At 40.1% G+C, this 23963-nt stretch overlaps 3 protein-coding genes across 11 annotated transcripts; 1 reads left to right on the top strand and 2 right to left on the bottom strand.

The window, feature by feature from the left end:
• Positions 1–225: 225 nt before the first annotated feature.
• Positions 226–7554, bottom strand: LOC103696028 (binding partner of ACD11 1-like). 3 transcript variants are annotated; one of them, XM_089930815.1, is made up of 7 exons: positions 7373–7531; positions 5108–6876; positions 2616–2699; positions 2037–2140; positions 1881–1956; positions 1645–1728; positions 226–1004 (listed from the first exon to the last, which is right to left on the bottom strand). In XM_089930815.1, exons 2-7 carry the CDS (start codon positions 5150–5152, stop codon positions 417–419), a joined length of 981 nt encoding a protein of 326 aa, XP_089786941.1. In that variant the 5' UTR covers positions 5153–6876; positions 7373–7531; the 3' UTR covers positions 226–416. The 3 variants fall into 3 exon arrangements, with proteins under 3 accessions (XP_089786941.1, XP_038984586.3, XP_089786942.1); XM_039128658.3 differs by lacking the exon at positions 7373–7531 and having other exon boundaries at positions 226–1001; positions 5108–5433; XM_089930816.1 differs by lacking the exons at positions 2616–2699; positions 5108–6876 and having other exon boundaries at positions 7373–7554.
• Positions 7555–11829: 4275 nt separating this feature from the next.
• LOC103696043 (uncharacterized) lies at positions 11830–19064 on the top strand. Of its 6 annotated transcripts, XR_602345.5 has the most exons (9): positions 11979–12241; positions 12365–12421; positions 13261–13434; positions 13518–13604; positions 16172–16251; positions 16417–16510; positions 16708–16843; positions 17722–17792; positions 18833–19064. XR_602345.5 is itself a non-coding variant. In XM_008777548.5 (8 exons), the coding sequence occupies exons 1-7, from the start codon at positions 12113–12115 to the stop codon at positions 16837–16839; spliced, it is 753 nt and encodes a 250-aa protein (XP_008775770.4). In that variant the 5' UTR covers positions 11830–12112; the 3' UTR covers positions 16840–16843; positions 17722–19064. The 6 variants fall into 6 exon arrangements, 5 of the variants coding, with proteins under 5 accessions (XP_008775770.4, XP_026656736.4, XP_008775800.4 ...); XM_008777548.5 differs by having other exon boundaries at positions 11830–12241; positions 17722–19064; XM_026800935.4 differs by having other exon boundaries at positions 17705–19064.
• A 668-nt stretch (positions 19065–19732) lies between these two features.
• On the bottom strand, positions 19733–23516 carry LOC103697691 (Tetratricopeptide repeat (TPR)-like superfamily protein). Of its 2 annotated transcripts, none has more exons than XM_008779606.6 (2): positions 21867–23516; positions 19733–20021 (listed from the first exon to the last, which is right to left on the bottom strand). In XM_008779606.6, the coding sequence occupies exon 1, from the start codon at positions 23344–23346 to the stop codon at positions 21892–21894; it is 1455 nt and encodes a 484-aa protein (XP_008777828.6). In that variant the 5' UTR covers positions 23347–23516; the 3' UTR covers positions 19733–20021; positions 21867–21891. The 2 variants fall into 2 exon arrangements, with proteins under 2 accessions (XP_008777828.6, XP_038984584.3); XM_039128656.3 differs by having other exon boundaries at positions 19733–19980.
• Positions 23517–23963: the final 447 nt, after the last annotated feature.

Here is a 23963-nt window from a genome sequence, read left to right as displayed (position 1 = left end):
CACTACCGTCTACAGGAAGCATCACCACAATTATTAGAGTTAGTAGAGAAGAGGAGCCCAGGAAAGTAGTCAGTTGATAGTCGGGCTAGCGTCTTTGCCAACTCAGAAACCGGCAGCAGAAAGACTGGAAAATTTGAAACAGCGGATTTTTTTTCTTCTTTTGAGCAAAATGTGGACACCACTCCTTTCATTGATAATGAAACGGAGGAAATTTGAAACAGTGGATCACAAGAAAAACAATATCACGATCTACTTAAAAGGTAGTCATATGAACATAAATGTACCGTCATCAACATTAGAAGCATCCCCCATTACCATGAATGATACATCCGTCCAATCAATTCTCTAATCAGCAACCAAAACTTACCAATATGAGGAAAAAAAAAATACCAGGAAGCTAAATCCTGCACAGTTATTCATATGATTTGTAGCTTTTGTTCATCCACTGAATCAACTGGCACTGTTGGAGGCTCCCCCAGTGATGACTCGTCTAGGTGAATCTGGGCAAAGTCGTCAACAATCTCCCTCCTCTCCCTGCAGAGGATCTCCTTCCTCTCCTCCTCAGCCTTCTCCACCTTTTCTCTGGTCATTGTGTTCACATCGCCAGCTGCCTTGGTCACCATGCCAAGTGCACTTGAGAGCCAAGATGCTCCAGTTGACACATATCGGCTGCCCATGATAGCTGATCCTGCACTGCCGGCCTTTTGCTCAGCTGCACTGAGGGCAGACCTTGTGATCTTCGACACCTGGAAGCGCTCATTCACCTCCCTAACCTTCCCGCTGACCACAGCCGTACCCATGCCGATCTTCTCACTCAAGCCCATCTTACGGTCCAGAGATGCCACTGTGGCTGAGGCATTGGATGTAAAATGGTGCTGTTCATCAAAGGATCTTGCGCTCTTAAGGGCATCCTTGCCCAGTACAAAACCCTTGGCCAGCATGCTGCTCACGACATCCTCTGCTTTCCTGACTGCAGACTCAGTTGACGAGAGCTTCCCTTCCTTCTGCAGCACCAGAAAGAAGGAGAAAAGAATGAAAGAAAAGCAATGAAGCCTTTTGAATTAATCTTGTCATTACCTCCCCCCTCCCCAACCCACCCCCACCCAAAGCGCGTGCACACACATGAGAAAAAAAAAAGAAAAGCACACATATAGAGAGCCAAGGAAAAGAAAATCAATGTACTTCTATCTTTTTTATAAAATAGGTTAAAATTGTAAATTTGAAACAGGAAACATAAAAGAAAAGAAAAGAACCAACTACCAGCTTGATAATCTCAACTAAATGCTTCCCAATCCCAAATATGTTAATGTACAAGGTTGTTAGCTCTGACATCTTCATTCTTGTTGAGATATAACATGTATGCAAGAGCCTATAATCCCAAAAACAAAAGACTCCGGAAGAATTTTGGCCCACCTGTTCAGAACTTTGTTTTTGAAAATTACCACTACAACTGAATGATATAGTTATAGAGTAACACTTGAAAGATGAAAATGAAACCGAACGACATGACATCTTTTTCCTTCTTTTTTCAAGGAGAAAACCACCGGGTATACAAAATTAAAAACAAAAAGTCACATTATGCCTTTCACGTCATGCAGAAATCTGAAAACATAATCCACACAAAAATTAGGGAGTCAGATTTACCGGTATGCCTTTGAAAGCTTCAGGAGGAAGCTGGTAATCCTCAACTGGTGTTATGCTGACAGAAAGATCAACTATAGTTGCTCCCTGTATCCATAGAGAACTGAGATGATGCGCATGAAATCTTCCATATTGTAGATTGGAAAACCATTAAAGGCATGAAGGTTATGTCTAAAATCTTTTTCCCGAAGATGGGAACATATTAGTAATTATGTTGTATCATTAAAACTTTAACTCACTGAGAGAAGCATTGCTGTGTCTGCCCCCTGTGACTCCTTGAAAGTAACATAAGCAAGCTGAGACCTTTCAGATTCACTGCCGAAGAAAAACAACATGATTTTGTTAATTATTTCCCAAAATAGAAAATTATATGACATAATCATAAGAAGAATGACCTGCGCATTTCAATATATTGAATGTCCCCAGAGAAGGAAAAGAATTCCTTGATGTCCCTTTCAGATGCAGCCAGGGAAATATTGCTAACCTTCACTGTTCTTACCTGCACGAGGAGAAAAGGATGATAGTTCACAAATGCTGCAGTTATCCACCTGGTAATTGATTTATCTCAGAGACAATAACTTATCACACATTGAAGTATACATGCCATGCATGGCAATGCTGCAGGCTATCAAAGATTCATTAGAAATGTCAATGACAGAAAAAAGTAAATTAGAAACTACTGATCAATGAGCTTTTTTGGGGAAAATGTATTAAAACAGTGACAGGGATATCATGGGAAACTGATAGATGTAATGTTATATCAAATACAAATTTCAATAAAATAGCCACAGGATCCTTCTTACTAAAAGATCCTACTCATTGACATCAAGTTAAATAACCATGCTTTGTCAGGGAAAAAGAGATAGATCTACATGTACCATCTAGCACCAATTCATGGAGTCAGCTGAGGCATCATGCACTATTTTCACCAGCATCAGTAAATCAAATTGAAAAAAAAAAAAACTGAATCTCACATCTGAGACATCAATAGCCCAGGTTGATGCAACAATCAACTGAGGATCCATTCCCATCCTCAAAAAATCCTGGTCCAATGGGACCTGCAATAACATGCTCCATTAGGTGCTTCTCATGAAATGAAGGGAGAAGAACAGGGCAAGGAAACATCTAAAAGCAAGAAGCATTAGAATTGATGGAATAGAGATATACGGGAGTGACTGAAGTTATCATAAGGAGATAGTGAGACATAAGGTGTGACATGCTTTGATGAATCACTCACTTTTGAAGTTCCAGAGTAGGATGGAGTTGACCCAGAAACAGGGAGTCTAATATGTTGATAGTTTTTGAAATGGCAAAATAGGATAACATGCAGTCCAAATTGTCACTGGTATAGAAGCAATATTTGCCGTATCCAAAGATATTGCAAAAATGAAAATCTTCAGGGCATGTTCCAGCTTGACCTGATTTGCTAACTAATTCAACTGATCATCCATGCAAATCCTCAAGCTCATTTCTGACTGAGAAATAAAATTTTATAGTAGAAAGGATCCTCAATCTGTAAAGGCTCAATGCATTTACCAGTCAGGTCGGCAAAGTTATATTTTTTTACAAAATTTCCTTTGAGAAATGTTTTGCATATACATGCATATATGCACTAACATTCCAGGATGGTGCTTGTCTATCTTTGAATGCATGTTATGCCATACCGGCCCAAACCGAGCGGTGCAATGCGTACCATACTTGTTTGGTATCGGTACCCGGTACAGGTGGCGTACCGATATTCCGTACTTCAAAAAAACTCTGTACTGTACTGACACTATGCTAGTGTGGCACTGGTATGGGGTCCGGTACCGAGACGGCGAACCTTGCTTAAATGTGTATTAAAAGTTGACTCCTTTGCAAGAAAGTAAAATGAACATACATTGCTACGACCATACATGACCAATGTTTGAAAATTGTAGGAAATCATCTAGGGCAGGTTAAAAAAAGGTTTCTATTCATTCTATGGGGAATGACATTAAAAATACCCAACATGTAAATTCTAAATGTGTAGATGGGATTGATTGATTAAATTGAATCATCAAAAAATGAAAAGGTATAATTTGCACCGACAATTATAACCCAAGTTCGGTAAATTGGTACCGAGGGTTGTATTGGCATACGTACTGTGCCAATCTGAGGCATATTAGAACAAAGGGGAGAGAAAGGGAGTGGGGGAAGAGGAGGGATAGAAGGGGGGAGACAGAGGGAGGAAAGAGAGGGAGGGAGGAAGAGAGAGACATGCATACGTCGGACCTTTGATCTATGATCTCCGAGGCCCAATAACCATTATCATCATTTGTGGTGGCGGCAGCATGGTGGTGAGAAAAGGTGGTGGCATGGTGTGAGAGAAGAGAAAAAAAGGAGATGGTGGTCCATTGTCACGTAATCATCATCATCAACAGTGACAAAATCCTAACCTAATGAGGGGAATCACGAGATAGGAGAAGAGTCGTGAGAGGCAAGAAGGACCAGGAGAGAGGGAGAGGAGAGTTATAGGAGAATGAACCCGGTTCAGCTCCGAAACAAACTGAAATCGGTTGAAACCGGACAAAACCAAACGATGCAATTTAGTTCAAGTCAAATTTGACCTAGAATGACTCAGTTGGTGAAACCATTCCATGGCTGGTCCGACTCGATACACCCTAAACTACTTGATTCAAGACAATTCAGTCAACCCTACTTACAACTAGTCATGCTGCAGGTATGTATGCTATGGTGTTATGATTTAAGTTTTATGTTCAAACTTCAATTTCCTAGTAATATCATGTTAATCAACTAATCTTCAAAGTTACAAACTACCAAGGTTCATTTAGCAATAGCATTTTTAACTGCCTTGGATTGATGGGATATTCTTATGAGTTAAGATGCTTCAAACAAGAGTGAATCTGCAGGCACATGTCGGAGCATAACAGGTGCAAGAGCAAGGAAGCAGTGGGGAATGTAGATTGCGGAAACACCAGGAAGCATCCATGATATCAAATTAAATAGTATAGTATAATAAGAATCATGATTAATATCAGTCCCACAAGAGCTCAACTGGTTGTGACATTTTAAGATATGACAGGTAAAACATAAAAGGCCAGGTAAGTAGTAGCACAATGATTGGTAATTCTCTATTAGAAAACATTTTAAGTTTTAGAATCATATAGCAAAGTTGATATATGTGTATGTTTTGCTTTTCTTTCCCCTTACTTTGTCTGGAAATGGGGGAATTGGTACAGGTTGCATTAGGGCCAAGAATGGGCCACACCCAGAGAAACTTCCTTGACCAAAAATCAGGTTGGCAAAGTGAAGGTTGTGGGTTGGGCTTGGCTCATGATTTGAGGTCCGGTGCACTTTTGGGCAAGGTATGGGCCCAATCTAACTTGACTGAACCACATCCTGGGGCCTAAGTATATAAAAATCGGAAAAACAGACAAAATGCTATCATGTCTGAATAGTAATATAACAAATCCTAAATTCATACCTGATCAAATCCACTACTTGCATCCATCTTATCTTCTTGCCTCATGTCCTCTCCTTGTTCCCTTTTCCCCCATTGCTCAAGACCTTCTTTGACTGTTTGCCGTCTTAGCCATTTGCCTTTCTACTGAAGTTGTCCTCAAAATATCATCTTCAATCATCTGTCGCCATTGATATCATCATTCATTCACTTTTAACTTCTAGGATTGCTTACTTATCCCATACAACATCTGCCAACTTGCTATTATATTCCTTACTTCAGGTCCTCCTTTCCTCAATCTCCTGTTGGAAACAAGCTTTTGGCCTAATTCAAGCTGGGCTTAGGTCTACCTTCATTAATCAAGACAAAGTTGGGATAGAGGCGGCTGGCCCAAGCATGAGCCATTTCTAGCCCTAACTAAAGTAGAAAGCAAAAAAGTTCTATAAAAAGTAATAAAAATTCAAGGACAAGACATGGGTTCATATAAAGGTGATTGCCATTGATTCTGAACACAATAAAGGTGATTGCCACTATCAGTCATCATTGAATCAATCTAAACCATAAGAAAGAAAACCAAATATCACCCATCTAGTATTTTGTTAATTAGGCCAGAGAGGTTTTGAGCCCGAGAAAGATGCTGGCTCAAGATCAATGGGAATGGAGATGTTGATTAACTTTGAGGTAACATAATATTGAAATGATAAATTATTGTTGGAGTTTATAATTACAGCGAATCCGACACTCATGAGAAACAAACTGGGGCTGGCTTTAGTCTACCGACCCAGTTGTAGCGATTAAGTTTCAAAAGTTACAATCAAATGATCGGATGTGTCATAATAATAAAAATAAGCCTTGCCCTACCAATTTGGGGTTGGATTTATGAGTCCTTATTCGCCAAGTCTAGCCCATCTTTCAGTACAGCAGTAAAATAATAACAAGCTAGAGGCAACTTTAAGAGAATTTGTCCAGCATAAAATATATGCGCTTGCTCGCTTCAACCAATTATAACAAATATTTTCTGCTTGTAACTATTGGAGGTCCAAGTTAAAAACATAATACAGCTCAATGCCATGGGAAATGCTGCATGTAACAAGAGGACCACTGATGTTTGAAATTAGATGATTCCATTCTCACATAAAGACCTCAAAAGGCTACTTTAGGTAGTGTATAAGTCAAGTTTCATCTACATAAACTTTTTTACTTGCTAATGTATTTTGAATAGTCTTATGATGTTCCTGACGTTATCTTTGTTGGTGCACAAATGGCTAGTTGAGACCTAGCCATTTGGCAACACTAAGAGTTGCATTTACTGATTAGGCAATTCAAATCATCTCATTCATGGAGATGAATACAACCAAGACTTTTATAGACATAGGTACCTATAATATTAAAAATATATATTTATTATTGTTCATATGAGTTTAAGAAAGTTATGAAGCTTCTTCTAAGAGCCCACAAGTTCTAAAAGGGTGGCCCAGTGCATGAGGCCCCACCATTTGGTGTCTGTAAGAAGCCGATTGATGTAATGCACATTCAAACATAAGATTATTTTTGTGAATGATATGGACATCTTAACCCCAACGTCTCAGCTATATACCTTTTCCTCCATACGTAGCATATCACATTAATTCCTCAAATTTCATCATGTTACTTCTGACTTAAATGAGTGCTCCCCTGCCCTGTCTACCCATCAACCATTTCCTTTTCCTTTACATTTCCCCTTCAATCATCTGAAAACGGCGGCATAGAAAATTGCCGCATACTTTTGCACCGCATTACGTCTGGATCTTGAACTAAAGAAATGAACACAGGAATTAAATTAAAAAGAATCATACAGCGTTAGCTGCAGATCTATCCGAACGTTAGAAACCCTAATTAGTAAATTTCTTTTGAGGAAATAAACCCTGATTAGCATAAGAGCAGGCAAATGCAACAGATTAGCACCGATTTAACCCTAACAACGAGCTTTGCGATCCAAGAATCCGCTTACGTCAAGAACCGACCCATTAGGTTAAAGAGAAATGCACAAGGAAAGACGAAGAGAAAATCCACAAGTAATTCTTGAAACGCAGATTTGAATTGCTTGCAATCAATACCGAATCGGCTTCGGATCTACCAGGAAAAGAGAATCCACTCGTACCACATTTACAATAATTCAATCAAACGGGGGAAAAAATTTTCAAGAAAATAACCAAATCACCGTGCAATGCTCGGATCTATTAATCATAAATTGCAGCCAGAAATTTTTCGAGAAATTGGATAGAAAGATTCGGCTAGCTCTCCACTCACCGGCATCTGGAGAATCTTGAAGAGCAGCCGCAGAACCCGGGAGTCGATCTGAGGAGGAACAAGCAATCGAGCACTTGATTCGATCCGATTTCCTTGTTGGAATTGGGACGAGACAGGGAGAGGGGAAGGGGTAAATTTTGTCGGGATAACCGCCACGTCGGCAAGTTTATTAACCAGATCCAAAACTTAAACCGTTGGAGACGGGTTCAACAATAAATATCTGATATTAACATTACGTCTGAAACGTAAGCTAAATTACAGGCACGATGGTACGAATCAGGCGAAAAGAATGGTTCAAAGATTTCACGAGAGTGGTTCAGATTGGGCGTCGATTAAATGCAGAAATCAGATGTCCTTCACTTGATTTATCGGAGTCGCTATTTGGTCTGTCGGATGCTTAAATAATGCTGATGTGACATACTCACACTGGTGGCTTTCTACGAATGGAAAGGATATGAGTAAAACTTATCTGTCCATATCGAACATCCTCTGGCGGAGAAAGAGCCAGTAGGAATTGCTACACGGGTGAGGAGAACCTCACCCTCCTTTTTTTTTTTTCTTTTTTAACCAGAAAAATAAATAAATAAATCACGTGAATGAAGATTTGAACTACAACCTTTAGCTCTAGTACGATATTTGATTCCAAAGCAAACTACTTTTACTCGATGAGAATGTGCAACAATCTCCCGAGTCACAACAACGATGAGAATACCACCGCAATAATATTCAGGGACCACGCACGCACACACGCCCACGCACCGGTGCACCCACACACATGCGCAAACTTGAGAGAAATTTGGAGGCAAGCTGATACAACCATTCAATATATACGTGGGAGCAACAATTTATTGGCCGACCATTCAACTCGAGTTGCAAACAATCGGTTTTAAATGAGTTTGGATTTGACATAAATAAATTTAAATAGTAAATAGATCAATTTTTTTTAAATTTGCTTATTAAATAGATCGGGTCCTTAGCAAAAAAGAAAAAAAAAACAGATTCATGTTTGAATATTTGACTTATTTAATTCATTTTGATCTGTTTAATAATTGGGCTAGATCATGACCCAACCTATTTAACCTACGGTTAATCCGTTTAAAACCTACTTAACCCGTTTCTATCTTATTAACCCAACCTACTTAACTCGTTTAAATTCATCTAATTCTTTAAAAATCTACTTTACTCGTTTAACTTGACTTGATATATTTAATAAACGGATTATGCAGGTCGAATTGGATTGCTTAATTAATAAAGAAGTCAGACTTGGATTGATGAATTTTTGTTCTGACTTGCATATAACCAGATGTGTATCCGACCTAATTAGATTAGATTACCATCCCTAGATATATGGTAGAGAGAACGTTTGAGCAATATAGTGATATTGAGTGAAATAACAGCCAATCTCAATATAGTTGGTAAGTTTAGGAAACTTTAGATTGCTAGAAGTATAAAACACTCTGATTCTCACCATAGAGAGGCATAAGTGGTCAACAATAACCCCTATGCTAGTAAACAAGCATAGCAACCAGACAACCTTGGCACCAATGTCTTTGTCTCTGCGCTCGAGTGAGAGTATATATCATGTTTCTTAGCCTTCAAATATGTAAGAGAATCTCAGTGGAAGAGGGGAGAAATAAACTTTGAATTATGATGCCCTAACAATAGATAGTGAATAATGTGAAGTACAGTAAAATGATGAGCTATCCACGGCGCTGAAGTAACCCATGCCATACTCCCAGAAAAAGCTCGAACGACCTTCAACAAAAGGGTACCTGTACCTGAAACCGACACAGGTGGATAGGTAGAGAATACCTAGGGGCGCAAGAGAACTCTCTCTAAGGAACTCGGCAAAATAGCCCCGTAACTTCGGGAGAAGGGGTGCCTCCTCACAAAGGGGGTCGCAGTGACCAGGCCCGGGCGACTATTTACCAAAAACACAGGTCTCCGCAATGTCGTAAGACCATGTATGGGGGCTGACGTCTGCCCAGTGCCGGAAGGTCAAGGAAGTTGATGACCTAATGACAGGGGAGCCAGCGACCGAAGCCCCAGTGAACGGTGGTCGTAACTATAACGGTCCTAAGGTAGCAAAATTTCTTGTCGGGTAAGTTCTGACCCGCACGAAAGGCGTAACGATCTAGGCACTGTCTCGGAGAGAGGCTTGGTGAAATAGACATGTCTGTGAAGATGCGGACTACCTGCACTTGGACAGAAAGACCCTATGAAGATGAAAATAGGAGGATTTATAATCCCGATCCCTGCGGTAACATAATTTTGAATCCATTCCATTTGAATTGGTGCTTTCTCCATCACGATTATTGTGAAGAGACATCTACAATAATTAGCCTTGGACAATTTATTTGTGAAAATGTATGTCTATTAAAATACGAATCACACGTAAAAAAATTTGGTCAAATTTTAAGGGTTGGGCCAGGAGCGTCTCTTAACGTCTTCTTTTTTCTTCCCATCGGAAGTTATTTCACAAAGACTTGCTTTAAGATCCTTTTTCAAACCTGCTTCCATTTCGAGTCAAGAGATAGATAAATAGACACATCCCATTGCACTGATCCGGGGGGGGGGGGGGGGGCGCTCGTAGTGATTGAGGGGGTCGAAGACCAAGAAGTGAGTTATTTATACCAAGCATAAGGGTGGAGGTCGCACACATGCACTGTGCCACATGTCCAGGACATGGGCCCCGCAGGACATGTGGCAAGTGAGCCCCTTTGTCGGACTTCCTCTCCCTCTATAAATAGGGGAGATGGCTGCCATCTTTGTAGAAAAAAAAGATCTGGCTTAGAGTATTGGGTGTTTTGAGACCGGTTGGGAAAGAGTTAAGTGAGCTGTGAGAGTTCATGTTGTAAGAAAAAGAAAGAAAAAGGAAAATATTGAAAGAAAGGATAGCTAGTCCTCTTCCTCCTAGTTCTCTCCCTCTCTCTCGGCCACCTGCTGCATCCCTGCGAGCTAGCACTCCCCAAGACGCCGGTTGATTCAGAGGCCTCGTGTGGATTACTTGTAAAGGCCGGACGCTTGTGCGGTTGCGGAGCAGCAAGCTAGAACCAACCTGCTGAAAGGTTAGTGTTCTGTTTTCAGTTTTTGAAGTTGAGATTTGATCTCAATTCAAGAACACATACGATGTGATCCATGCATGAATATTTCTATCACATATCCTACGGATTCATCTGGGAATTTCATAGGATTAGATTAGATCCAAAGTTTGCAATGGGCTATTTTGAACAGCCCTGTTTTATTCCGCTGAAAATTGTTTTCAAATTGTATACTTTCACCTTAATCGGTGAATCCTCGGCGCATACGATGCTCGAATTCTCTCATTTTATGTACACAACTGTATGTTTACCCCCAAAAAAAATGAAAACTAGATGCCCAAAAGGTGTCTCCAGGTGCTGTCATTGGCGGTGGTTTGAAAGAAAAATATAAATAAATGGGTATGAGTTACACGACTCAAAAAAATATAAATAAATTGGTATGATCTCTCCGGTGCTCCTCAAGTATGGGCAAGCAAGACTGTCATGCTAATAATTCGAACCACAATAAAGTGGTGATTCTGATCAAAGAACCCATTGGATGTTACTCTTCAGAATTGGGCACAAGGAAGATGAAGGAGACTCTGGAGAACCTGATCCGTAAAATTATAGCTGAGGCAACCGTCCCTGCAGCTGGTACTCATGGGCTCAACCAATATTTGACGGGCAGCTGGTACTCCAAATTTCTATAACAGCACCGAGCTTCTTTCATGCACAGCATATCTAACTCCAAATTTTTTTTCCAATAATTTTATAAAATTCAGTTGCAAATTGTTGAATGGTGCACAAATTCTAGAAGACTAAAAAAATAACTAAGAGGACCAAAATTTTTTATAGAAAATTTTTGCCAAAAGAGATTTCTCGACAGACTAAATGAGGATCGGCTCTAGTAATATTTATTTTCGGGGGGGCGGGGGGCGTAAAGAACTCAAAATTTTTTAGAAAAAAATAACTAAGAAGACCAAAATTTTTTATAGAAAATTTTTGCCAAAAGAGATTCCTCGACAGACTAAATGAGGATCGGCTCCAAGTAATATTTATTTCATCCATGTGTAGAAGATGGTCAAGTCACATGAAAATGAGTGCACAGACATGGCATGGTCATGGGAGCTAGCTTGGTCACATTTATCCTCGAGTTATTTTCATTGGTCAAAATCTCCATGAATGAATTACATTGGCTTTGCAAGGTAGTGCAACCGATTGCTTGAATGATCGAAGATGAATTACCATAAAGGGAGAATTCATGCACGCGATGATAATGATTATTCACATGACAATGTAAAATACATCCATAATCAAACCACAGGCCATTTGGGGCCCTATCGGCATTACAATTATGAATTTTAGCTATTTTTTTATTTGTTTGGAAGGAGCTTTTCTATAGCTATTGCTCGAATATTTGTAACCCTAGAGAATGGTGTCCAATTTGGGATGATCCACGTCTTCAGGGAGCCCAACTAGATTGTAGCAAGGGGAGTAGAGCTTTTCTTGGACCCACCGGTCATCCTACTACGCTAAAAAAGTGGATATAAGTGATAAATATAAATTTATCGGTTTTGTCTCAGTGAATCAAGTGCTCCTTTTCAATTTAAACTACATAATTGGGTTGGGTTTTGGCCTTCTGGGTTAAGCCTCCACCGTCCACCGGAATCGGTTGAGACTCTCCGTCCCCCTCTCTCGCACTGAGAGGAAGCGAAGAAGAATGCTTCGGGTGTCGGAGGACGGGAACCGGCGGCGCGAGAGCTACGTGGAGAGCTATCGGCAGCTGGGGCGATCTCTCCTCGATCTTGAGCACGCCGCTGATCGAATCTTCGATGCCATCTCCCAAAGAGTACTACCATCACTCACTCTCGATCTCTTCCTTTCCCCTCCTTTTATACTTAAGATCGAGTTCTCTCAGTTGTTTGTTCAGATTATACTTTTTCCCTTCACCGATTCCTCTCCTCTTTCTTAGACTGCCCAGGAGCGGGATATGCTCACCGATATCTCTCGGAGGATTCAGCTAGCCAAAGTAACTAACCTAATCTCTCTCTCTCTCTCTCTCTCTCTCTCTCTCTCTCTATTTTCCTTGTATAAACCAGTAATTGGTACTGTCTCTACTTATAATTTCTTGAATTTGACGGAATACCCATCCAGATGGTGGTGTTGTTGCTAGCTTTTCTTCTTTCTTCCATATCCGTGCTGTATATTGCATTTTAGCGTGTATACTTGTTCATCTTTGGATTGAAGATTGGTGTTATCACTACAATCCTTTACAATGAGAAAGCTAGTAGAATGCCAAGACCCCATTGAATAAGGGGCGAGAACTGAGGACAACGAAATTAGCTGTTCTTGGTTAAATTATACTATGATATGATGTAGACCTAAAATATCATACCTATAAAGGGGCTAATACTGCCTTGAAGAGCCCAACCATCGCAAATTTAGGTTCGTTGTATAATAGAGAAGATGCCATTTTTCTCCACCTTTCATCTCTCGGTGGCCACTTAGGCAATTTGGCAGATCCGCTACTAATCTTTGCCCAGGAAATTTTGCAATCTTGTGAGATATACAGGTACCAGTTGTTTGCGGTGCCCAGCTGTGAAATACTTACTTCAGTTTCTCTTTATATTTTGAACATAGATTGGCTAAACTAGTCGGTATATTAGTCTTTCATGTAGATGTCTTGTGGAACCTTGTTTTCTTTTTTTCAAATTTTATGTTTATAGACTAATAAATCGTCTAGTGCAGAAATGCGTATTTGTCTTCATTTTTTGCTTCCTTCACTTAATGATTTCTAGTTGCATTAAATATTAATCAGCCCTATAGTGCTTCATTGTCATGTATATTGAAATTTGCTGCATTTTGTAGGCTAAGATTGATGACATATCTCGTTCGGAGCGAGCAGTGACCATCACATCACCATCACGGTATCCATCAAGTTGTATCAGTGAAAAGGACTTTCAACCTTTATTTCAGTATAAGGATGAAGGAACTGATCCCGAGTTTCCAACAAAGTTGTTAGTAAATGGAGGGTTGAATAGAGTGCGCACTTTTATGACTTGAGTTTGTTTGTTCATCTGTAGTTCTTGTTTCAGGTTTCGTTACTCATAGCACTATTTTGACAGGAATTTGGAATAGATGGAACCCTTGAGCTTTTTCAGTTTTTTTCTGAAGAAAATACTGGATACCCATCAAAGGAAACCCAGTCAAAGGTAAATAATAGAATACCTGTCTTTCTATGAGCTTATCTAATTATGAAATTATACAATACTCAACCCGGATTGTTGCCTTTTTGGTGTCATTAATGTATCTCCATCCTACATGTCATTTCAATGCATTAGATTTATGAAACATTCACCGACGTTGTACACAAAGCACACTAAGACTTGAAAATAAAACCCTTTTGCTTTAGAGGATGTTTCACCTGTACATAAAATCAAAATTCACAAGCTCATACCCTCTACCTGTATTATCTTGGTGCAATGTCAGTACACCGATATGGGGATTGATATGGCGTACCGATACTCTATATGCCTATAGTACTATGTATCGGTTTGGTACTGATATAATATGCCTGGAATGCACCGGTACAGACCGATATGGCGTACCATGCTTAAAATGCAAAACTATCAAAATATTATCAATGTCATATGTTTGGTTCCTTATGAATTTAAGAATTTGGTTTTGTAACAAAAATCTCACATGATGATGATATTTGTTGTTGCAAGTGGAATGTGAAACCCTTAAAGTATCCTACAGTTTTATTTAGATGTAACAAAAACAATTTGTGTTTATACCTAGTTACACTTTTCTGCTGCTCAAAAATGTTTTCTAACCCATGAAAGGAAGGTAATTTTGCATTAACTTTTATCACAACTCATTAAAATAATTAAGTCTACGCAATCATGCTTGTAAATGGCATTACATTGTGTTAATGTGAAGTAGGAAGATGATGTAGAGATAAATATAATTTTACACCGTGGAGATCTCAAGCAAGTTTCAGCTTTGTCGTTAGGCAGCCTGCAAAAATGATCTATGCGCCTTTCTTTGAGTCTCTACTGCACAACCACTAGTAATCATCCCATCTATCTCTTCCACCATGCAAAAAATCTCAATTATAAAAGTTCAATTAGATTTTCGTCAAGCAAGCTGAAAATCACGTTTAAAAATAATTATAAGAAATAAGATGGGAGATATTTTAAAGGCTGACTTCGAAGGAGGTGTTAAGACAACAACTAGAGACAAGGAAAACCACAAAGCACTTGTAAATTAAGAGAAAAAACACAAAAAGGAGGCAGGAGAATGAAAAATGTATAGAAAAAGTGTTAAGGGTACAGGAGATGACAACATGTCTCAAATAGCAAAATTAGGGTCATCAAGTATATCCATTCATATGAAACAAGGGAGCTGGGGGAGATTTATAGTTTCAGTATCAGAGTAATACTTCAACAATAAATTCTAGGTTAAGTGATGTTAATGATGTAAGGAAATCATCAAGAAACCTTCCAATAGTCACTATTTAGCAGTGCTTCTTGCCTCCACGCCGAGAGAGTAAGCAGAAGGTGAGTGGCGTTCCCTTGTAATTTTTTGGAAGAAAGATGGAAGCCTGTCAATTTATTAAGAAAATGAATCAATTCATCAAGTAATGTCCCTTCTTAGGCCAACTTAAAACTTTACTGTTTTGAGCTATACTTATGATTGGTCAGTGGCCGCTATCCCAGGATGGTTGGATATATTCACCAGTCAACCTAAGCAAATCATCCAAAAATGGGTAATTCCTCCATATTTAAGTTGAAAGCTTTCTTTATTACTTTAGGATGATGATTCTAGTCTTTTCATATGATGAGGCTGGAGAAACACATGCTAATTTATAGTACATGGTGCAATATTTTCTCCATTGATGAGGGAAATAACCCTAGTTGTACAAGTAAGATGGGTTAGCATTCCCGCATGAAACATATGTTTTGATATATGCGCAGGTAATATATAAACATGAGGATACTGTACGACATCATAGTCTGTCCCAATACATCTTTGTGATCCGTTTTTGAATCTTAATGTGGAGACAAAAACTTTATTAGTACCACAGGGAGATGAGATAATACTTGTTGCTAATGAAGTTCCACTGATGATGTGCCTTGCAAACTATCCTTGTTCCCCAGATTGACCTTATAACCAAACCTATTGTCTGGCTCTGTGAGTCGCATTGCTGGGAGTAGAGAAGGTATTGATATTCATTAGATGAGGTATGCTGATCATGCAATAAATTGCTGGATGGTTGTTGAAGCCCTCTCTCAAGATATATATCACCACTTTAAGTTTGACTTCAGATCTTATGCTATGCTTACCTTGTTGCTTAAGAATGCCTATCTATCTAACCCACCTGTAGATTTGACATCACTGATATCGCCTCTTAAATATCGTAAACAACGCTAATTTGCTACATGAAAGTGACATTTCTTAAGATTTTGGTGAGATTGCAATCAGTTTCTAGAACAGACAGATTTTCAGGCACGGAAGGGTAAAATTGGTTCAAATGTTTTCCTTAAACTTTTTATGTAGATGGAGTGAATTGTTTTGTTTTTGGCAACATATTTTACAATTAATTTGCAGCCAACAGCAAAAATGCCTAATAATAATCATAGGCAGCCTTTTTAAATATTTATATATTTATTTATTTATTTTTCTGTTGATTATGTTTTCATGCCAATGTAACTTCCAATCTCATCTATGGTTGAAGATGCACGAACATGTTCTAACTTGTTTTGTATCGTTCTAGGCGGGAGTCAAGCTTGCCCATCCAAAAGATGATGTATTTATCGAGAATCTTTTTGAAACATCAAAATTGATTGACAAGAGGTAATAAATGTCGATTTTTAGCTTGGCTTGACTTAATCCATTGTCCAATGGACTTGGTTTACCTTAGCTCTGAATTTGCTTTTATGGTATTCAATCCTCTATCATATGGCTTTATTAGCTTTGCAATTGAAACTTTGGCATAATTGTGCTGATCATTGTTGACAGCTCACTGGCAGTGGATGCCTCAGACTCCACATTGGTCCCTAAGAAGGAAGAGCTACCACCTCCACCGCCCAGTTTGCTTCTGAATAATTTTCGAGTATGATTTCTGCTTTATTAACCTTTTTCCAGTTCTTGCATGGCAACATACATGCTACTATTATGATTTTGTAATGTACTTCATATGTGGTATTCATAAATGGTCTTGGTCTTCATTCATCTATGTGGCTGTTCATATTACGTAGAAGAATCTTGTACACATTTTGTAACTGGAAAGTATCCTTTTAAATCTTGTAGTCACTTGAGAAATCAGAAGATTTCAGATTTATATCTACCATTGAACCATCACATGTTGTCAAGCTTTCAAGTACAAAGGATGCCATTTCTGATCCGGCTGTAGTTTCTGACACAACTACGAGTGGTGGGTAGTCTGGTAAGTGTCTCTCCTACAACCTCAATGTTTGTACATCGTCCTTCGATATCTTCAAGTGATATATAATTATTGAAATTGCATAACAACGAAAATAAGCCTTGAAATTTCTGATCCTATTAATTTTCATTGGAGTGTTTTATGTATAATCCTGATTTGTGATGCACCAAGGAGTTTATGCAATAGAGGAAATGTATGTAATGGACCATGAATAAGATTGAAATTTGTGCCAGTGAAAGCTCATCTGTGTTTCCCAACCTTTTAGTTTATTCAAATGCAGTTCCGTTGGATTCGTTCACAAAGTTACATTATATGATTCTTCTCTGTTCTCCTTCAAATCCTCCTTTGCAAGGAGTCTTCAGAGCTTGCAAGACTGCCATGAGAGCATAGCATGTGATATATTCCAGTTTGCAGGTGCAGGAGAGATGTTGATAATTTTAAACAGCTTCACTGAGAATATGTTATTGGGTACGGCTGCTGAGACAACCTGATCATGGAACGAACTATTTAAGCTGACATGGTGAAAGGCTTAGTGGTAGAGGGGAAGGTTACAAGGACTATACTTAATTGCATTACAGGAGTGTCAATTGTGATTATAATAAAAAAAGGACATCCCAATGCATGGGTTTCTATCATTGGAGGGTCAGATATATGTTATTTTATTCTTGCATGCAAAGAAATTGTTTCCATATTTTGAACCCATAACGTCCGGATTAAAATGAAGTAGGTTTATCGTAGCTTCAAAAGGCTGCCCCATTAATTATACTCGAAATGATCTGCTAAAATTCTAAGCTGGTGTTTAGAGCTTTCCCAGGGACCACATTGGTCTTCCTGTAGCCTTACATCCATCATTTTATAATGCAGTTAATTGCTTTCTGCAGTGGTAGGTGAATTTTAGTGGGAGTTTCAGCGTGCGTGGCCTGGAGAAATTGCGTCCACAGTTACCATTCAGGTAGACCTCACCTTCATGAAAACTTACATTAAAAGGAATCCGGCTTTCCGTCATTATAGCCATGTAAATGTCAGAGTGCATGGCCTGTGGAATTGTCTCAAGGTGGATGGCCCCTCAGGCATTGGACTTTTGATCCTTGGGGCTCATGAAATCTTTGCGTTGATATTCTATGGTATGTTTGTCTCCAATGCAGCAACTGAAAGAAAAAGGTAAACTAACAAAATAATAATAATAAAATTAGCAATTTGGTTGCATTTCTGTCCATTGGGTCCACCCAAAGACAATGAAAGGAAACACATGTCAACTTACATATTTGAACTACAATTTCCAAGGGAAAGGATAGAGAAATTTCTCTACGTAAGACTCTCTTAGGTGCTGATGAGAAATTTCGCAAATCCCCTCTCCTCTGTGGGTATATGTACGACTTCCAGCTTCCCTCTCAGTTTTGTCTTGTGGAGAGTAAGAGAAACTGAAGTTTTTCTGTAAGGAGAGAGGAAGCCAGCTGACTTCTGTGACCAATGAGTACATGCAGAGGAGAGGTTTTTGGGGTACTTATATTTCTTCTCACGGTGACTATGAGTTTGCAGCCTCTTCATGCAGCAAGGCCATTAGACATGCAGCGGTGGCACAGCATTACAGGTTTGTGGTTGCACTCCCTGCCACAAGGCTCTGTGAGTTCCTCGACATCATCGGGCTGCACGAGTAATCCCAATAATCAAAAGGGTCCGTGTCCAACGCCGCCTCATTGACTAGATTCTTTCTGGACAAAAACATTTTGGTTTGGTTGGATGGTGCCCTTGAGCCTCTTTCACAGCGATCCGGTGCAGGAATCTAGTATGTGATCTTTAATAGAAGAGAGGAGGGGGGAGAGGGCTGCTAATTTCACATTGTAGCATTGCTTCTTTCTTGCTGAGTTTTCTAGCTTTCACCTTTGTGTTTAGTGGCATGGAAAATGCCAAGTTAGGTTGAGCTAAAATTTATGGCGTAAGCATTGTTGTAAGAGGAAAAAATGGTCATTTTGTTTGTTTCATCTACGTTAGGTCGGAGATAGACATGAAATATGCGCAAAGGGCTACAGGATACTGGCCAACGGCAAATATTCTGCTATGATGACTAATCTCTCCGCATCTCCTACTGCGACTTCCCCTTCAACCTCTCAGACGAATCGGAGGCTCTTGTTGTGCTCCTTCTTGTTCTATGTATTTTCCTTCCTTTTCTATGCAACACTTCCCCTTTCTTTAATAAAATTTTGGAGGAATAGCAGAAGTTTAACTCCTCAGTCTCCATTATATATATATATATATATATATATATAAACAAACTATTTTGCAAGAAAAAGGAAGTGCAGTGACAGGGCTGTAGCTTATGATCTTATTGAAGATTTGTTATTTATGTTTTGCAACCCGCCATAGGTAACATGCTTCTACTGTTCGACAGCCATATTAAAAAAAGGGAAAAAACCAAAAAACTCCTATTGTAGAAATCACCAGTTATATTGTACATAGGGGTTTTAGAAAAAAAAAAAACTGCTTTATTTTTATATTATAAAAGTCATAAAGTCTTTTTTTTTCAAAAAAAATAGAAATAGTCTGTTTTGGACTTTATTGAGCCATGATGCTCCCGTCTGTAGATTAAAGTGTACACAAGTATTTGGCAATTATATCTCATTTTTTTTTGAATTCGAAGTTTTAATCTCTCTCTCTCTCTTAAATCAATTATGGTTCAATGGTTTAGCAACATCAATGACTGACACCTAACAATATGCCAGCCAGTAGAGTATAAAGAGCCTGGAAGGGGGATAGAGAGTGTTATAGCTGCGGGATGGTAGTTCGTAGGAAGTGGGATGGTAATTTCTTACAGCTGCGGTTAGACGTAAAAAGCTCTCCCACGTTCACTCATGGTCATGGCAATAGAGCAAAGAACTTAATTGGAACAGAACACGTTGAGAACATATCTATATATACCTGGCTTCCTTTATCAACCACAACTTGCTAAAGAGAATTATAACAAGCAAAGCAAACAACATAAGAGAAATGAAAATACCATTAACTCTCGGGCAGTAGGAGCTTCGAAAAGATGAATCATTGCAGAAGAGAACGGTGGGTGGGACTCATGCTTCTCTTGGTGATGACAAGTTCAAAGCCTCTGCGCGGCCACAGGGCCTTCAAGGCTTAATTAACCCATCCACCTTTACCAATCAAAGGTTGAGTTAGGGAAGAGTTTTGGTTCCTGAAATGAGAAACACAAGCAATAAAACACATAAAAGAACTACGAAATTTTAAAAATATGTATCATATTATGTGGTGAACCAGACTAAGGTTGCAAGCTCCATTAACCCCCAAAATAAGGTTCTTAAACTGTACTACAGTGCAAGAACCACAGAGTTGCCTTATCCACCACTGTGCATAGCCGGCTACAACAAATTGACCAAGGAGCTAGCGGCTTCCCTAAATCAGAGCAAAACAATACAGCATGCACAATTACCATTCACTAATCTTCAGATAATAACTCGGCTAGATGCATTGGATGCCCCAAGACAAGGCTGTTGCTAAAGAACTGCAGCATACCACCATGATCCAAGCATTGCCAAACAGGCTTTGTAAGGGTCCGTCCATTGATGTCAAGTTTCAACTAAGATCTTAATTTTAATTATAATGCACACGCTATAGTTTACCTCCTGCCTGTTTCCATGGATGAGTTGATTATTTTGCTCTATAGCTTGACATTCCTCTGAGAGCACATACATATCAAGTAGCATGATTGCATGAAGTATCAATGAGTTCCAAGATGAGATAGCAATATAATTTCAGTTTGCTTCAACAAAAGAGAGGAAGAAGTTGTTTGAGCTTCAAATTAAGAATGATCCAATTGGCAAAGAGAATTTTGGGGTTGAAAATTAAGGTTCTTGGGTCATTTTGAATAGTCATGAATCATGATTTTGATCAAATCTTGTTACCTGCTATTGGTAAGCATTCTGAAAAATAGCTTCCAGAATGTACCATATCAACTACAAGACCATGGCATCCATGGATATTGATGAATAAAATTTTCTTCTGGCAGGTCAGTGTGGTGACTCCTCATTTATATGGGGTTTGGCCCTTTTGCCTGCACTATTGGCTATTTCTTTGAAAATCAAGGTACAAATCCATCTTTAATGATTATTATGTTCCTCGTGCAATACCAACTTCATGCTCTTTATGCATTACTAATCTGCAATCACTATCTTAAATTTTACACACGTTCGTTCAGCAACTTCCTTAAAAAGTCAAAACAAACGAACAAAAGTGTGAATATCATCACAATCAGGTGCCAAAGAATACAGTATTTATAGATTTCAAATGATCTACCATGAATATATGGAAGCATTTAATAAGAAAATACACAATTTATCAGTGGTTTGCAGATTCTAATAAGTGAGCATTTATCATATATAACTGGTTATGGGTGTGATCATACCAGCACTAATGCACTGGATCCCATCAGGAACAAACTGGTTTAACTGCAACAGATGATATTTCAAGTTCTGAAATAGTACAACAGTGCAACGAGCAGTTTTTTTTTAACTCAGCATATCATGACATGATGGATCAGTATGGTAGTAATATTAGAAACAACTATATATATCTGAAAGATCTAATGATTCCCCATCATACAAGAGGCTGATTCAATTTTTAGAAGGTGATAGTTTGGCCACGAATATGCCCAGAGTAAATGAAAAGGACAACATTCTTATGATGCAAGATCGTTGTCATTCGATTCTGGTATTATAGGGGATAAAATCATAATAATACCATCTCATTTAATTCCCTAGGTTAAATTCAGAAATATCCACTACACAATTGACATGAATATATGAAAACTTGTTTCCACCTAAGAGGCACATCTGCAACAAGAGTGTGCAAAGTAACGAAGCAAAATACAAGAGCAATCAACATGATAAAAAGAAAAACGATATTCATCTTTTTACCAAATTAATATTACCAGGAGACAAGAAGACAATGCTTACTCACTGTTAGATGTTTGATGTGCTTAGAACTATTGGGAAGACAAAATATGCAGGTGATTCTAAATTACCTGCTGCATCAACTCAAAGCTACAACTACCGTGGCTCTGTTGTTATCATGCTTTGTGTTGTCAAGTCACCTTCACTGAACTTCTGCAACACCTCCACGACACCATCAACACTAAAAGCCTCCATATGAATACCCCTCTCGACAAGCTTCCTTCCTAATATCGATGTCTCCGTTGAATGACCCTTTTCATGAAGCCCTACCAAAAGAAGAGCACAGACGTCTGAATCAACACATGCCAACCCCTTCTCTTCCATCTTTTGAAACCAATTATACCCATCCATGAACTGCCTCCGATTGCAGAGCTCCCTCAACAAAGAATTGCACGCCACCCCACTTGGACTGATACCCTTTTCCAACATCCTCGTCATGAGATCCTCTGCCTCCTGTACATTCCCGACTCGCAACAAACAACCCACAAGCAAACTATAGCAGTCCTCGCTAGAAACACTCCCCTCCCCCACCACTCTCTCGATCAGCTCATAAGCCCCGCCAAACTTCCCTTGGGCACAGAACCCGTTCACGATAGTACCAACCGTGACCCGGTTGGGGGGACACCCCCGCCTCCCCATCCGGTCCAAGATCTCCAAAGCCTCCTCCAGCCGGCCCTGGCCCTTCTCACACAGGCATTTTATCAAACAAGTGTATGTCACAGCATTCGGCGCACACCCGTCATCCAATTCACTCTCCATCTCATCCAAAAGCCGCATCGCTGCAACGAGATCACCACAGCTACAGGCCCCATCGAGCAGTGCAGTGTAAACAACCACATTGGGAACACACCCATTTGCCCGCATTCGGGCCACGAGGCCCTGGGCAGCCTCAATCTTGGCCACGGCGCAGAGTCCCCGCACCGCAGTCACATAGGTGACCATGTCTGGGCTCGCCCTAGCCATGGCCATTTCCTCCAAGAGAGCAGCTCCGATCTCGCCGCGGCCGCTATCGGCTAAGAGGCGGAGGACGGTGTTGTAAGAGGATGTATCGGGGCGGCAATCGAACTCGGGCATTCGGCGGAGGAGGGCGAGGGCCTCGTCAGGGAGATTGGCGTGGCGGCAGAGGTTGAGGAGAATTTTGAAGGTTTTGAGAGATACGGGGGCATCAGCGGCCCGGTAGGAGTCGAGAAGGTGAGTAAGGGCCTGTGGACGGCGGGGGATCTGGAGAGAGTCGGAAGCAGCGGCGTAGGCGGCGGCAGAGTGGCGGTGGCGGGGCTGGAGGCCGGCCCAGACGAAGAAGCGGAGCGCCAAAACGCGGTCGGAGGATTGACGGAGGACGGATTGGACGATGGAAGGATCGAGCTTGGTCTGCGAGCGGGAGAGGACTCTTTCGATTGCTGGAAGGGAGGAGTTCGAGCGGAGGAGGTGACAGAATTCGGCTGCGGCGGCGGCGGTGGAGAGGAGGCGAGGGAGGGAGAGGTAGGGGAAGGGGGTTTCGAAGGAGTTAGGGAGGAAGGAGAAGAGAGATCGAGGGATAGTGGAGAAGGCCATGGAAGGCACCAATAAACCTGAGAATTCGGAAGAGGGAGGGAAGGGGAGAGCCGGAGTGGTGGAAGCAACAGTAGAGGACCCTTCATGACCGCCCCCGAAACCAAAGGCTTGTATTTTGCCGCCAATCCGGCAACGCTTCCTCCTACTTGGGAAGGACGTGTGTGCTTTCACCTAGCTTCATGCAACGTGTATGTTTAGGCCCAACTCGAATGGCTCGATTTGCACGAAATTCTTGGCCCGACTAATCCAATTACTCAGTCAGACCTGAAAGATTCCTCACACAAGACCAAATCGAGCCAGAGTCTGATAAGGTTCTGACCTCAGGCTTCCGCCCAGGCTAAGGCCGAGCCCGTTAGCTCAAATTTAGTTTCAAATTTAATGTTGAGCCCAAGCTCGATCCATACAGTTTCATGCCTAGGCTAAGACTTTACCCGGAGACCCATTTCCCGCACTAAATGCAAGACATGCAAGCTCAATCTTGCCCTTACTTTGCAATTCAATTAGACTTCTACTATTATACAATGATAATTATATATATATAAACTATATCCGGACAAAAGCCATCAAATAATATACTCGAGAGCATTCGATAGATTAGCTAGCTGGCTCAAATAAGG

Source organism: Phoenix dactylifera, chromosome 5 (genome assembly GCF_051530095.1).
Source record: "Phoenix dactylifera cultivar Ajwa chromosome 5, Ajwa_hap1_PhDact_Kaust_v1.1, whole genome shotgun sequence".
NCBI lineage: Eukaryota > Viridiplantae > Streptophyta > Magnoliopsida > Arecales > Arecaceae > Phoenix > Phoenix dactylifera.
Note: the sequence above shows the minus strand (reverse complement) of the source record. Positions and strands in the feature narration are given on the sequence as shown.